At 38.9% G+C, this 16881-nt stretch overlaps 1 protein-coding gene across 1 annotated transcript in view; it reads right to left on the bottom strand.

Moving 5' to 3' along the window:
• The window catches only part of LOC132143499 (double C2-like domain-containing protein alpha), a 27305-nt gene extending 10424 nt beyond the window's left edge, over window positions 1–16881 (bottom strand). Inside the window, exons 1-7 of the mRNA XM_059553766.1 lie at window positions 16502–16881; window positions 8830–9149; window positions 7601–7680; window positions 7348–7422; window positions 6116–6225; window positions 5176–5302; window positions 3514–3573 (exon numbers count right to left, since the gene is read on the bottom strand). Coding sequence (XP_059409749.1) covers window positions 3514–3573; window positions 5176–5302; window positions 6116–6225; window positions 7348–7422; window positions 7601–7680; window positions 8830–9145 — 768 coding nt within the window. The 5' untranslated portion in view covers window positions 9146–9149; window positions 16502–16881. The remainder of the gene's footprint in view (window positions 1–3513; window positions 3574–5175; window positions 5303–6115; window positions 6226–7347; window positions 7423–7600; window positions 7681–8829; window positions 9150–16501) is intronic.

Raw genomic sequence — 16881 nt, 5'->3', positions numbered from 1 at the left:
CATGTTGCTTTCATCTAAATCTTCATCTCTGTTATGTTTGAAGTTGACATGGGAGAAAGAGTTAGAGCTCAGCTTTTCTCAAGAGCTCTGGTCTGAGGCTCTTGCTAGAGTTAATTCTATTCTGCTTGTGCCAGGTTAAATCGGATTCAGTTAAAGGTTTTGCACCGAACCCGCTTTACCAAAGCTAGACTTCATAAATTGTCTCCAGACTTTTGTATCAGATGCTCCTTTTCTCCTGCTGACCATGTTCATACATTTTTCAGTTGCCCTAAATTGGCGTCATACTGGGCTTCCTTTTTTTATTTTCTTTCGAGGGCTTTACATATTTCTCTCCCTCCATGTCCTGCGGTGTGTCTGTGTTTTCTTCTACTATTTCGAAACAACAAGCAGATGTTATTGAATTTGCCTCCCTGGTTACTAGAAGATGCATTTTGCTACATTGGAAGTGTCCAACTCCACCCCTAACTACCTCTTGGTTAAAAGATCTCATGCCATTCATTTCTCCAGAAAAAGTGAAGTACACTATACAGGAACCCAGTTCTAAATTTTTCTGACCTCACTAGATTGTGATTGAGTTTGTTCAGTGTGTGAATGTTTACATCTATCTCCAGCAGAGCATGGTTGTGTGTTTGCATGCATGTATATTCTGTATGTTTAATTGTTTTTTTTCTTTCTTTCTCCTTTCCCTTTCTCTCTTCTCTCATTTGAAGACATACATTGTTATATACTTTTCATAAATGATTACATTTATCTCATATAGTATAATTGTAGATAATCCAGTTTCTTGTCAATCCTCCTGAGGGGTTTATGGGTGGTGGAGACTATTTCATGTTTTTGTTTTGGTCTGGATTCACTTTATTCAGTGGGGTTAATATAAAAATAATGCAGACAGTTTCCTCTTCACTGTATTGTTCTGTGTTATATATCTGTCTGTGTAATAATACAACACGTGGAATAAGAAAAGTATTGCTAGGGACAATTCAGCAGTCACTGGATATCTCTAAATAGAGGGACATGTCTCTAGCATCCCTACTGAATTGAGTTTAATCAAATCTATTGTAGCTCAGTAAATCCAATAAAATGCAAACATCATATAATAACATTTGGGGTTTTTGCTTGAAAATCTATGTGGAACAAATTAGCCACAATGAAGCAGATGGTGGCCTAGCAGTGGCTTTCCACTGAAAGATTCTGTGACTAATTAAAATGCCAATGGCATTTCTGAATGGGATAAATTAGTTTAGCATGGTTTAAATGTTGTAGCTTGAATTGCTTGGGCTTTTGTCTGCTGTGCTCCATGAGGTTTCACACTAATGACCCCCTGTCATGCAGACTCACTAATGATAATGAGGGGGTGTATCCAGCAGGTAAACAGGTGCGCAGTGAGGCGGGGAACGCGCACACACATATCAGCGCTAGCACAGCTTTCATATTCAGATTTGCGTGATTAGCAGGCAGATGGCGTGGCACCAGTCACCAGAATCTGTATGTATGCCAGTCATGACACCAAATCAAAAGCTTTAAATAAACATAGTGACTCTTGTGCTATAAACTCTGCTGTGACTTTGCCATCCTTCCTTTGGGGCATGTTCTCCGTATTTTTATTTTTTACTTCTGTTTACATTTGCAGTTCTTAGTTGTATTAAACTCTTATTTTTTTAAAGGAATAGTTTTCTATAAATGAAAAGACTGTTTCCAAACCTGTATGATGTCTTCTTTCTGTAGAACAAAAGAGGAAACTATTTAGCAGAATGTCCAAGCTTCTCTTTTCAATAATATTGTACTGAATATACAATGTAATGTACAAAAAAGTTATGGACTGCAGCTTTAACGACTTTCAGTCAGTCAAAAAAGCACTCAATAGATCATCTAATAGCATTTAATATAATTTCAATTGCAATACATTTTCATTTAATAGCACTTAACATGCAATTAAGTTGCCTGCAATTAAGTTGCCTGAAAACATGATTGTAAGATCATCCCCAAGTATTGTTAGGTTTATTCATTTCATAATAAGCTTGTTGTTCTTGTTAAAATCATGCTACAGTGCACTACCTTTCACAAGGCCAGGGCCTGTTATGCAGAAGATTTTCAAGAAAAATGGCATGAGTTTCAGTTTGTTCCTTAAAGTTATTGAATGGTTTCAAATGAGTTCACCTGAATTAAAACCTTGCCTTACATCCCCTTTTGTTTCCTACAGAAGACAGAAATTCCGATTTGGAATGGCATGAGATTGCACAAATAATATTTTTTTTTTGCTGTAAAATGATGTAATTTTGGGGTGAACTGTCCCTTTAACATAATGTAATTTCAAACCAGCCTCTGAACCATCACTGTCTCTGTGATCCCTCGAAGCAGTTCAGCAGTTTTCCCCTGTCAGTTCTAGTTCTCTTCCTCCAGAGACCTGTGAGTGTGTTGTCTGTCACTCATCCAGCACCCTCTGTCCATTCATAACCCCGTAACCTCTCACTCCATTTTCTTCATATTGCCTATGTATGCTGTCTGTGGCTTTCTCCTCTCTCTCCTCCCCCCACATAATCTCTCCACTTCCTTTGAAAATGTTATTATTCTGGTCTCCAGAAATCTCTGTTGCTTTCAGGCGGGCGGCAAAATGTCCTGCCGCCTCTGTCCTTCCAAATTGACCATTTATCGGTTTATTAATGAAAGAAATGTGAAACAGAGTGAGAGATGAATACAAAATATGCGTTTTAAGCAATAATCAAACGAATGAACGCGCCATCACAGTCTGTAAGTGGGAATCCTAATGTGTCTACTGTCCGTTTATGCTCTTTTCAGTACTGTTATGTCACCTAATTAATATTCATGAGCCAGGCTGATGAGCTCTATAATGTGTTCCCCCAGTTTCCAGCTTGTTTCTACGTCTCTGGTTAAATCAGAAGAAATGGATCTGAATTCTCTCTCTATGTGCCTCACATTTCAGCAGCGTCTGTCATGAAATTGTCAACACTGGGCATTGGCAGCGTAAGTGCTGTACAACACCAAGTTAAATAGAACAAATTGTATCTCATCTCTCTGGAGGCCGCAGTGCCTTTCGGATAATCTTCTCCATCATTTATGAATGGAACATTTGTTCTTGTTGACAGATATACAGCTTTAAACACGGAAATGCACAAATAGTACACCCACACGCCTGCCCTTTCTTTAGCCGACCCCATCCTTCGCTCGTAATCCTCCTTGTGTCCTTTGTATTTTCTGGTATTTCTCATTGTGGTGCGCCTAGCATGTTGAGAACAATTTTGGATGGTAATGAAAATGCTAATCGATTTCTTCCGTTCCCACTTGTGCTAAATGTTCTTATTGAAATGCAGATGAGGTTAGATCCCAATGTGAAAACATTTGAGTGAGAGAGAGCATTAATCAGCAGGCAATTATCAGATTGCAATATTTAAAACGTCATTGTTAACTTGTATCCGGAAATGTCAGTACTTTGTTAATTGTCTTTTTTGCTGGGAGAGAGGCAGGGTAAAAACAGGTGGGTTTGGGAAAGAGTACCTCTCGTAGGTAACAGGACATCCCTCGCAGTGCTGCTCCCATGGCTGTAGGAGAGGGAAACTGGCAGAGACAGAGAGAAAGGAGACAGAGATGAAGCGAGCAGAGAGCCTCCGTGTGTATTTGTCACTGGCTACATTCATACAGTCAGTGTTTTACACTGATAACAGATGTGACTCTCAAATTGCCTTGTTCATACAACAGACCAATCACAGCACTTGACTTTTCCTTACTGATTTTCAGTGCCACTTTAGAAAATGTCTATTTCACATGATTTGTATTGTTTTTTTTTGTACAGTGAATTATTTTCTCACCCAAGGTTTATTTTTTATTTTTTATATGTTTTATTGAGCACCAACCATACAAAGTGTACACAATGTGAAACAGTACTTATAAATATGAAACAGTGCTCACATTGTTTTCTTTTTTTTTCCACACTCCCCCTCACCTCCCCACAACACACCATCCCTATCCCCTACATGGCATCCCACACCCTGATGTGGGAAATAAAAGGAAAATAAAATAAGAACATTTCAAATAAATAGAAAACTATTTTAAACCAAAAGTCTGATGAAGTCTGCAGGAGATTGGTTGCACCTATTACAGGCATCTGCAACATTGGGATAGAACTTGGACAATCTGTGGTTAGTGTAGTAAGACCTATGTATTTGCTTACATTGAATCAGTCCGTGCCGTGCACAGATGGAAGAGTTATGGAAATTAGAGAAAGTGGAATCAAAGGCTTTAAAAATATAAGAAATAGCCTATTTCTGATTGGGGTTTACTTTGAGAAGCGTGTCTACCAAAGTCTCTGGGGGGAGATTTGGAAAATCATGGTTTCTTTGCACAAAATGCCTAATTTGAAAGAAGCGAAAAAGGTGAGCAGATGGAAGTTGAAATTTAGCTGACAGGTCTGTGAAAGGTACCATTGTCATTGAGATCTTTGATTGCCATGATACCTCTGTCACTCCAGATTTGAAAGGCAGAATCCATAATAGATGATTGTGGGATACTGGGACGTGGATAGACGGATGCTTCAGGCCAAAATGCTTTTTGAATTAAAAATGCTCCTTTTCTTATCTCACAATAGCTGTGACTTCCTTAAACCTATTTAAGTAAACAACAAAGATGGCGCTGTTCGTAACTCGGGAAGGCCTTATCACAATTGACATGTTACTTAATAAACATGTCGAGTCGAGATGCAAGTTCATCCATCAATTCTAAATTAACCAGCAGCAACTTGGAATGCATTTTATTTTTAGCTAAGTGTATGGCGCAGCATTTAGGTCGTGCCCAAACTGCAAAATTGATAAAAGTAGCTTTGATGAAAGACAGATCTTGATGTATAAGGTAATTGTGCAATACATGCAATTTATAATCTATGTTAATGTGCATCTCTTAAATTTCATATCATCAACTTTTCATCAGCAATTAATTTATACAATTATTTCTATCTATCTATCTATCTATCTATCTATCTATCTATCTATCTATCTATCTATCTATCTATCTATCTATCTACAGTATTATCTGGTGAAGATTAGTTAGAACAAGCTTATATTAATTTCATTCAGATCAGTCGTTGATCACAGTGATGTAGCATTCACGTCAGGTACTCTTCTCACAGACTCAAAATGATTATGTATGTATGTATGTGTGTCTTACAGGTGGAGGATGTTCTAAACAGGTGTAGAAACGTTTCGTCTGGTCTGGTTTCACTCGTCGCAGGGCCACGCGAGACTCTCCAATAAACTCATTGTGAGTCAGTTTATCCTCATCGCACACCGATAACCTGAGAGAAACAACAGCATAAAAAAGAAAGTGAGAGAGTTATTCAATTATACTGGAAGGAGGGCAAAGAGAAACATGAAAGTTGTAAATTTAGTATGGGCGAAAGTGATAAAAAGGCAATAAAAATATCTTCCGCAGAGCAGCAAGAGCTGGAAATGGCTCAGACAGAAATGTATATTTATGAAAGGGATTAGGATGATTTTTCTGGCTCTGACAGTTTGGTCGAAAGTAAGCGCCTGCTCTTTTTTTTCAAAGGTTTGCTTGCATGTTTGTGGATTCGGCTCCCACCTCTGCTCCTGTACTCTCCCTTGGAGATAAACGGCTAAATGACTTTTCTCTGACTACTGTCACCCCGGGCAAGTTTGAAAACACCAGCAGTCCTACTCCCAGGTTTCCAGGGGACACTGTTCATTTATATCACGAGCACAGAGGTAATTTTTCTGTGGATAATCGCAGGATAAACCCGAGTGTTACAGCAGTCACTCCACTTATGGCGAGGTTCTTTGGAGATGATGGGGCTGAAGAGTGCCTTTCAGCACTGCAAAAATATTCAGCCTAAATATAAATGCCGACTTTCCAAGGCGCGCACAGGAGTAAATGTACCCAGAAACTTGATAATTCCTGAAGGTCCATAAGTGACAGGAAGGTCTGCTAAGCAGGCACACTTTCTCTCACACAGCTACTGTCGAAGCAAGATATACAGGCTACTGTCAAATCACTGCTCTCTGAGATAGAAATATCCAGAATAGATTCACAGGCCACTTTGAGTCACCCATAAAGAGATATTCAAGAATGCACAGATGTCTTCACTAACCTCAGAGTCTTCCTGAGCATGTCCTCCTCTGTGATGCCAATGTAAGTGAGAGTCTCATTCCAAACAGGATTTAGAGAATTACGGACCGTTTTGGTTTTTAGTTTATTAGCCTGTGGGTATAACACACTTTGAATAAATGAATAAATAAAGATTGAAGATTATATATTAATCCTCTAACACACACACACACACACTAAATATGGGGTCAATAGGATTTAGAATTTTTTTTTATCACATTCTTATACAGTAGGGACGCATTAAATTGATTGAAAGTAAAGACATGAATAATCAAATAAATGCTGTTCTTTCAAATAACGGTGTTCTATTCATCAAATCCTGAAGAAAGTATCATGGTTTAATAAAAATATTAAGGTATGAATCAACATTCATAATGAAAAATATCATACTTTAGCACTAAATCAGGATTATTTCTGAAGGATCATGTGCCACTAAATCAAATAAATGCAGCCTTGTTAAGCATAAGAGACTTCTTTCAAACACAGTTAAAAATCTTATTTGCTTTTGATTGGTAGTACTGTATATATAAATGCTATAAAACATTTTGAGCAGTGGTTGTTTCTGAAATAAAAGTAGTAGATAGTTCAGAGGCACTTAGCATATAATCACTTTGTCATGTTTCTTAATTTTGATCAAATTTTCATAAATGAAAACCTAATATGATTTAATATGATTTCAAAGAATATTTGGAAATTCCCCTCTAAATTATGTTTTTGGCTAGACTCCTTAATGCCACTGAAGGCAATTTCTGGGACAGTTTGGGGAGCGTGCTTTTCTGTTCCAGCATGATAATACAGTACACAAAGCAAGATCTATAATGAAATGGTGTAGATAAACGTGACAGGCACAAAGGCCAGACCCGGCTCCCAATGAGCACTACTGGGATGAGTTGGAACGCAGGCTATCAGTCAGGCCCCATCACCCAACATCAATGCCTCTCTGATGCTCTTGTGTCTGAATGAGAGCAAATCCCAGCATCCCATCCCAAGATCATCTCTCTATTAATTCCCATAGTTTTGCGAGTAAATGTTCAACAAGCACATACAGTATGGGTTTGTTTTTTGGGCATCCATGTATTTTTGGCAATATAATGACACTTATATAGAATTAGGTCATATGAATCAAAGTATATGAGTCATTTGAGTCATATGAGTCATGTTTTTTTGGATGAAACAACAATTGCAATTGAATTGCTCCAAACAGGACTTGCTCACCTTACATGCTCCTGGTAGAAGATGAAGTTTGACGTAAGGGTCTGACAAGCCATTAAAATCCATAGGTTTCAAACCCTACATCAAAAAGCAATCAATTTATTAGACAAGATCTGCTGAATAAAAAGAAACAACAGTATGGAGTTCTGTTGAAGTGAAACAAACTGCTAAAGGGTAAATGACCTGCAGGTTTTGGAGTGAGTCATGAATAGGTGTGAGTGTGTAGTGAACTGCAGAAGTGTGAGACAGACATTACCTTTGCTCTGATGATGGTACAGTGGAGTGAACTGGTCGCTCTCTCATACCTCAGTTCAAATTCTAACGTCCCCAGTGCAGCTTCATAATAATAGGAATGATAGTATAAATGTTAATTGCATCTATACCATACAACCTGACAGAAAGCAGATTAAACAATCCATTATGCAGTGCAATTATGAAGCATGCATATCTGATAGATGGTAAGATGGATAGCAACATTGCAAATTGCAATATTAAGCCTGCACAATTTATTTTGCCAATGCAAAGCATATGCTTAATATTGCACAATTATTAGCAAAATAATTCACATTAAATTTTTGCCAGGCAGTCTAAGGAAAACAACCAACACCAACAGTTTAAATAAGGTAATATGACAAACAAAATACCTTGCTATGTTCAATAGCTATGTATTCCTTCGAGGCCTATATCAGTTAGGATGTTCATTTGTGGAGTGGAATTACAGTATGGATAATATATTTAAAACAATAAATTACTTAATAATATTACATTCTACCCCTAACTTCTAAAATGTTTATGTGACCTGATCCATCGTTGTTTTGTCCTCAAAGCCATATTGAGTTGTCTCCACTTTCTATTCCAAACGTAACTTTTTTTTTAGCACAAAGCCTCTTAAGATACATTTTCAGGTGTTTTTGACATAACTCTGAGATTTATTTAAACATACACTGCAGATAACAGGTAAAATTATAATTTAAAATATGGTTTTATTGTAAATATTTTTATATAGTTTATTGAATTACTTCCCTGATGTAAATGGACCATCAGGAGACGTACTGTATTGTTGTGTTAATGTCTTTAGTTTCCACGGTTGATTTCCACGGCAATTACTTGAAAAATTATACTAAAGAAGTCTGTTACATCAAATTAGAGAGCGTCAAAATCCATTTATTGTTTAAATCTTATGTATTTTCATTGTGTATATTGTATATTTCATTAGAATTATTTGTTATATGAATTAAGGTTTTTTTTAGATGCTGCAGAGGGTGTCATCAAATCCCGACTGTGTCCACAACGCATGGTCTCTCAAAACTCCCATTATGCACTCACATGTGACTCACACAGTACAACTGATGTAACCTGATTATACTTTCATGATATACCTTACAGTTACAGTTGTGTATATTGATGTGTGACTAAAGAGTTTCCCTCTGATGGTGTGTGTGATCCTCCTGTTGGTAGTTAAGTGCACAATATGTCATAACTTACTACTGTCATCGCTGTCTGAACTGCAGATGTCCACCGATGTCTCAATGCTGCTTGCTGCTGACAGAGTCCCACCCCCTCCTCTGTCCCCGGCCTGCAGAGGGGACAAGAGACTCCTGCTCGTTCCTCCAGAGGCCCCAACCCCCGGGCTGAGAGCCAATGGAGAAGCAGGGTTAGGAGAGATAGGCTCAGCGGTCGGGGAGAGTCGAGGGAAATATGCAGAGATCTGTCTAATTGGTCGTATGGGGCCGGGACAGACGTCTATGGCCATGTGTTCCTGGATGGAGATGGTGAGCTTTTTTCCCTTTCGCACCGTCATAGAGCTAAAGCAGAGAAATAGAGTGTTATTTTGACACTTATTAGACGGTCGATAATCCAAAAATGACTTCAAGTACATAGACAATTCCACCAGAGCCACCTGCGGTACAGGGATAGTTCACGCAAATATGATAATTCTGCCTTCAAACCTGATAGACTAGATATTGTACAGTGGAAGTCAAAGAGGTCCAAAACAACACTGGATCCCAGTGACTTTCATTGAATGGGCAAAAATAAAAATATTTATATAACTAAATAATTTGTGTTCTACAGAAGGAAGTCAGTTGTACAGATTTGGCATGGTGAGTAAATTAAATTGCCTGTATGTGCAACAAAACAATAACAAAGATGGCATGCAGCAAACTCATATGGAAGTGAACATGGTGGCCACTGAAGTCAACATTTACACCTTCATTTATAAGGTGATGTGCTCCAGAAGCCAGGGAATTTGTGCACGCATGCAATAAGGTGGACGTTTTCCTACTATAGTTTTCCCTCAAGTTTTTCTTGTATGTAGCTGTAACTATAATACTTATGAGTTCTAGCACCTCGCTGTATCTTCATTGATTACCCTCGCAGCTTTCTTCCAAAATAATCAAGTAACCAAAGAACTACCGGTTTGCTAAATCTTTGGAGCGACTCCAGTTAGCACAGAATTTTTTGTTTTTGAGACGGTTTAACAGCTAGTAGAACCAGAAGACTCATCATTAGTTAAACAAAAAATTCTAACCTTGACAAAAAGTAGTCTTTGATCAAGTTTGAGTTTTTTTTTACATTTTATTAAAAGTGCGTATTCTATTCCCATGGTCTGAACGTAGCTTAAGTGCCTTGCTCAAGGTCACATGGTGATCGGCTCAGGGATTAACCTGTGAACTTGCTGTTTAAAGACAAAATTCATAACCATCAAACTTCCCACACTTATGCTGTGTTCCAGGCAACCCGTAACCCGTGTTTTTCCAACCTTCTACCTGCGAAAGTGCACTGGGACGGCAGTCAAAACCATGACTTCCCACCCGTGAACTCGGACTAGATCGATGAACTCCCAGTTCCACATTCCACATGGCAGCCCCTGGAGAATATTGCCTATGGATGCAGTGTTTATAAAAGTGGTACAAGGTGAGAAATATACTTTAGGACAATATAACGTTGCAATAAAATAATCTAGCTACAATTCCAAGTGCTCAGGTAGTTTGGTGTGACTTGCCTGGAATGTTACAAAGTCGTGAGTCGTGGTTTGAAGTCGTGACTTACGGGTTTAAAAACCTGCCTGGAACGCAGCATTAATATACAGTTCAACAGCAAATTCAAAGCAGTTTCCTGGTAATATATGTTCATGTAGATCACCACAGCACAGCAGAAACTCACTAAGCAGATCTTTAGGGCACTTGCATTCCCAGAAATTGATTTAGTCCTACATTCTAAATGCCATATCACCCTGGAGCCCAAGGCCGGTTGCCCACTGAAGATAATCAGAGCTGAGCCTGGTCAGTACCTGGATGGGAGACCTCATGGGAAAACTAGGTCGCTGTTGGAAGAGGTGCTAGTGAGGCCAGCAGGGGGTGCTCACCTGTGGTCTGTGTGGGTCCTAGCGCCCCAGTGTAGTGATGGGGACAGTATACTGTCAACAAACACCGTCCTTCGGATGAGACGTTAAACCGAGGTCCTGACTTTCTGTGGTCATTAAAAATCCCAGGATGTCTTTCGAAAAGAGTAGAGGTGTGTCCTCGGCATCTTGGCTAAATTTGCCCATTGGCCTCTGACCATCATGGCCTCCTAACAATCCCCATATCTGCTGATTGGCTTCATCACTCTGTCTCCTCTCCACCAGTAAGCTGGTGTGTGGTGGGCATTCTGGCGCAATATGGCTGCCGTCGCATCATTCAGGTGGATGCTACACACTGGTGGTGGATGAGGAGATACCTCCTGACTATGTAAAGTGCTTTGAGTGCCTAGAAAAGCGCTATATAAATGTAAGGAATTATTATTCTCCACTGTATGTTAAGGTCATAGAGTTTGAACTAAAGATCTTTCTTGAGAGATCAAGGAAATGTAACATACAGAAGCTGCAGATATTTCCTGGATCTAGAGACCTATGTTAGAATCCAGAACCAAAGGTCTCTTTGTTGAGCTCTACTTGAAAAGTTTTATACATTAAACAGACACAATTAAACAGAAGAATCACAACCTTGTTGTAGAGTGGAACTGCAGACTACAGCACAAGAGCAATAGGCTAGAGGCTGTGAGCATGAGTAGGTACAAAGCGGTGAGGAAAGAGTGCAGCCGGAGGTTCAGTGTTGAAGGAGAGTAGGCGTTTGGATGCTGCGGCTTAAGAAGTTTGTGCTGAGCTCTAGCTTTAAGAACTCGCCATCTAAGCCCTGCCCTGATTTATTTAGAAGTCGTGAGCAAAAATCTATGCTTGAAGTCAGAGCAGTGTTTGGCCGATTTCCTCTTCCCTGAAGGCTTCCTCAGTCTTATTCAATGTAAATTGGAACCGCTGTTAAGCCTTTGTGGTTTCCTTTCTAAATTAAAGTACTTGTTCCAGAGACTTGTCCTCTGAACAGCCTTGTTTGTTGTTGTTGTTTGTTTTGACAGACTGTCAGCTATGCATTTGATCTGTAATACCTCTACACTCTAAAAAAACGCTGGGTTAAATACAACCCAGCGCTGGGTAAAATATGGACAAACCCAGTAATTGGGTTGTTTTCAACCAACAGTTGGGTTGAATATTTAACCCAACATTCTGTGCAGTAACTCACCTGCTGGGTCAAAAAAACCCAATCGCTGGGTTTGTCCATATTTTACCCAGCGCTGGGCTGTATTTAACCCAGCATTTTTTTTAAGTCTAGAGACTGAGATGAATTGACCTGGTCAAAACTGTTTCTGAGATCCCAGACCTGCGTGCCGCAGAACACTTTAAATTCCAACATCCTCTTCTCGCCCCTCAACGTGAGGCTGGCTGCAAAAAAGTGCCGCAGTTAAGGTTTGTCAACTCCACTAAACGCTTGGCATAAAGCATCACTGAAAACCACAAATGGAACAGCTTCACCGAGTAGACCACAGAATATTAGTTTTAAGGGTTACTGAGCTAGAACGAGGAGAGGGTGGGAAATGGGTTTAGAGAAAACGAGTGTGTAATTTGATGAGATACAGAGAGAATGCACTTTTGACTTACTCGTGGTTCTAGCCAAAACGTCTTGTTTCTGAGGGCACATTTCATATGCAAATAAAGCTCCCCTGAGAATGTTTCAGGGCGTTTGCAGCTAATTTCAATCAGGGAGGATAATTTTGGACTGTGGTGGTACCATGGAACAGTCAGCACCATTGTTAAGATATGACAACCCTTCTTAAAAGGCAAGTGCAGATATGTATATTATCATGTCTAGTACATTTATTTATCTATCATATTTTAATAATAATTTTACCATTAATATTTAATAAGATAAGTTAGATATTAAAAAGATAGAAATTCTACTTTTATTCAGCAAGGCTACATTAAATTGATCAAATGTTACCGTGAAGACATAAGGTTAGAAAGATTTCTAATTCAAATAAATGTTGAACTTTTTTTTTCATCAGTGAATAAAAAAATCACGAAATATCACAAAATATCAAATTAATACTTGATTAAATTAAAGAAGCAACAGTAAACTAATAATTTATATTTCAAATAAATTCTGTTCTAACGTTCTATTCATCAAAGTATCCTGAAAATTTTCTATTATGGTTTCCACCAAAATATCAAGCATCAAAGTTGTTTTGAACATCGATAATATAAGTATTATGAAGACAGGAGTAATGGCTGCTGAAAATTAAGCTTTGGATCACAGGAATAAATAACATAAAATTTAAAATATATTAAAATAGAAAATGGTAATATTTGACAACACTACTGAGATATTCACTTTGTTGAGCATAAGAGACATCAAAAACAAAAAACAAAGACCTACCGACGTCAAAGATTTTAATGGTTTTGTAAATAAAACATGAATATTTTTTTATGAATATTTTAATAATATTAATATTTAAAGTGTTTAACAGTATTTTAGTTTTTTTTGTTCAGTATTTTTTGTTAAAAAAACATGGCACATTTGGACAGAGTGGAAGAGAGGATCAGAGAGACCTTCATAGCTGCAGTTTCAAGAGAAGGAAGAATGCATGGGACAAATACTCATACATAGCTGACCTTTAAGGTAATTCTGGCCCATTTGTCCAAAAGCGCATCATTAAATGCCACAGCACTGATTTCTACTTGTCAATCCATCACTGTGTCCACTGTTTTGACAGGCATCATGGCTGTGGCCACGGTGGTGGCAGGTAAGTAGTCATAATGGCATTGGTGCAGCTCGGCTAATGAGATCATGACACATGGACGCTAACAAGATTAGCGATTAGCACAGTACCTCATGCCAAGCAGAATATTTTTTCAGCCTTCAAATGAAATCTCTTCCCACCACCTGCTGTACGTAATAATATGTGTCCATGGTGGTTTATGAAGCCGTTTGTTTCATTATTTATTTAAACATTTTCAATGATTTACAATTCACTGGCGACGACTGAAACCTAAGGACTGTTTTTCAGCCCTCAGACTGAGGGAAATGTCAATTTACATCTAAAATCATTATGTGACAAAACAAGATTTCGGAAGAAATGATACGTCCGCACTAGAACAAATCTGAATAATAATGTAATTCTTATCAACTGAATGTGATTGTATCTTATATTTTTCATCTTCAGAGGTAACTGTGTGAGCTCATTTCAATTCAAAAGTGATGTGAATGTCTTTCAGAAACGACCAAGCCAGCGGCGAATTAGAATGTAATCTAATTTACATAGACTTTATGTGTGCTTCTCCTGGCAGGCAACTATAGACCTCATTCCTAGCATCTTTTGAGAAATCTAGTCTTTAAGCAGTGTTTTAACAAGCCAAATAGCTAGTGAAGTCAATCTAGAATTAAGTTAGCTCTCATGTTAGCACTGTTGTTTTTACATCATTAATAAAAACAAATACAAACTTGCTAAAAGTTGCATTCACAACACTGTCGTGGCAGCACACATATTCTCTTGCCTACGGCTTGCATTATAAACTGTACGCATTGCGCACTAGCCCACTAACTCTGTGAGCGCAGTCACAAAATAAATGAATGTCAGCACTTGAGATTGGATCACAGCAAGACATGAAGAGGCTGTTGAGAAGACGCCTTGGAGTGGGGGGTGGGATGAGGGAGTGAGAGGAAGTAATGAAGAGAGATATTCCAGTACTGTAAATTACTGACATGTTTGGCAGTGTGTTGTCACAGTACATTATGACACTGTTGGCACTTGTAGCCAAACTCACATCATGAAACACAATGGCGAGATGGGATTTGGACGGCTGACAACACGCTCGCTAGCTGATTAAATTAACTAGCGGACTAAGCTGCACAATACTTTAATTGTGCAACTGACACATGAATCTGGTCATACAAACCTGTTTCGCTCTCATTTACTCTTTTCTCTGCTGCTTCTGCCTGGAGGCTAAATCTACGTCTCTCTCTCTGTCAGTCTGTTTATATGTCTATCTGTCTCTCTCTCCATCCATCTATCGTTATAAGAAGTAGTCCTTTTCTTCATGTGTATCTTTGTCTAGTGACACTTTGGATCAGGGAACACATATGAACTATTAACTGTTTTTCCAAAAAAAAAAAAAAAACGTAATTACTGATAATTATTAAAAGTAAGGTCGTGCAGAATAAGGCAGAATAAACTAATAAACTGCCAATATGAAAATAATATGCATGCTCATGAGCAACTATTAAATTCCTTAAATTTGCCCCTATTATGCCATTTTTAAGGTTGCTAATATTGTTTTATGAGTCTCCTAAAACAGGTTTACATGCATGCAAGGTCAAAAAACATGCTAGTTTTCTCACAAAATATATTTAATTTGACCTCATTTGTAAATAAACGACTCGTGTGAAGCAGTTCAAAGAATCCCTTCTTTCTGTGAGCCCTCACTGCTGTGATTGGTCAGATGGCGCAGTCCTTTGTGATTGGTCCAGAGCTGTAGAGAGCTTGGCTCTGGATTGGTCTACTGCATACAGTGCGTGTCAGAAACAAAACACCAATTGCCATGACAGAATGACAGTCCTGGAGACTTTTCAATACATAGAAAAGATAGTATGGATAGTTTACCAATTCGAGCCGGGCTCTAATGATGAAACAGAGACAACATTGATTCACTAGAAGGACTGGAGCAGGATATTTCTCAGAGGCAAGTGTCAAGTGTTGACAAGTTTGAGGTAATTATGAGATGAGATCTAATAAATTTACTCTCACAGGATATACAGTGTCTTCTCGAAATGATGTTAACCGCACAGAAATGGTACTGTGTTTGTGGGCAGGCAAGCTGGCGACCTAAAACGTGGGCGGACATTATGCAAATGTGTTTCTTCATGACGTAGAGCCGTAACAGAATATGATTCAAATTCCTGACGACTCGTTTCGGCGATTGCGAGCTGACTCTTTTTTGACAGACAATAACAAAAGACTATCGTTTACTGTCGGCTTCACAACTTTGCAGATAGTTTATCCATTTATCCATCAATCCATCCATCTAATTCTGTCTGTCTGTCTGTCTCTGAACTCTCACTTATGTCTCATCAGAGGTATCATGTTCTCTTTTATTCACACGAGATCAGTGGTCCTGATGAGAAGCACATCATCGTTTCACAGTCAGTCAGTGTGTCATTCAGACACTGATGGATTACCAGATTGAGAGAGAGAGAGAAAGAGAGAGAGAGAGAGAGCGGTTCACATCACATGCATTCCACAAGAGCTTCAAAAAGCAATGCATGCACAGTATCTCATATCACAGTGTCACCAAGTGTCAGATTATTCATATATCTTCCTGCTCTGTGCCAGAATGAAGTAAATTCTCCCCATTCAAAGTTAAGATTATGCCAAATCAAAACAACAAATGTGAGTTGAGGGGTGGAGGGGAGGTGAGAGAGAAACAGGAAGACAGCGAAAAGGTTAATGTGCACGCATACATGAGTAGATTAATACTTAACGCACAATGAGTGCATGTTGTGGAGGCTCACGCACGCGGACAAAAGGAGAGGTTAAGGGGACCAGCAGTAAACAGGTAGAGGGAACTTTATGTTAATTGCATTTCCAAATACTAGACAGCACGTTAACACAGCAAGAAGGGGTTAACAATGAATTGACTAATTACCGGAGAGACAGAAAGGGTGGGAGGGGTTTGCAAAGAGAGGGACAAACAAATAAAGCAATAAACAAGGAAATGCCGGCAGATTAAATTACATAACAGGTGCTAAGAAGTTACAGGCATAGATAAATAAGCAGGATTTTCTCTTACCTTTGATTGTGTGAGTGTGAAATACTCCCTCATAAACAAGTGAATTCCAAAGCACAGGGGTCTGCACTAACAGGTGGTGCAAGAGAAAGAGATAGAGGAAGGGAAAGAGAGAGAGGGAGAGAGGAGAGGAGGGGGAGGGAGAGACAGAGAGAGAGGGAGAGAGAGTGAGGAGGAGGAGGACAAGAGCCCAAGAGGAGTGAGAGTGTAGCATAACATCAGAGAATCTATAGGATTACACATGCAGAAATGTGAAGAAGAGGAGGAGGATGAAGGATTTGGGAGAGAGGGAGGGAAGGATGGAGGGATGGAAGGAGGAGAGATTTGTTAGAATGCGCCATGACAGGAGAAACAGTGGGATGGATGGAACAGGAAAGATGAAG

The sequence above is a fragment of the Carassius carassius genome, chromosome 1 (assembly GCF_963082965.1).
Source record: "Carassius carassius chromosome 1, fCarCar2.1, whole genome shotgun sequence".
NCBI lineage: Eukaryota > Metazoa > Chordata > Actinopteri > Cypriniformes > Cyprinidae > Carassius > Carassius carassius.
The sequence above is the reverse complement of the archived record's forward strand: the minus strand, read 5'-3'. Positions and strand labels throughout refer to the sequence as shown.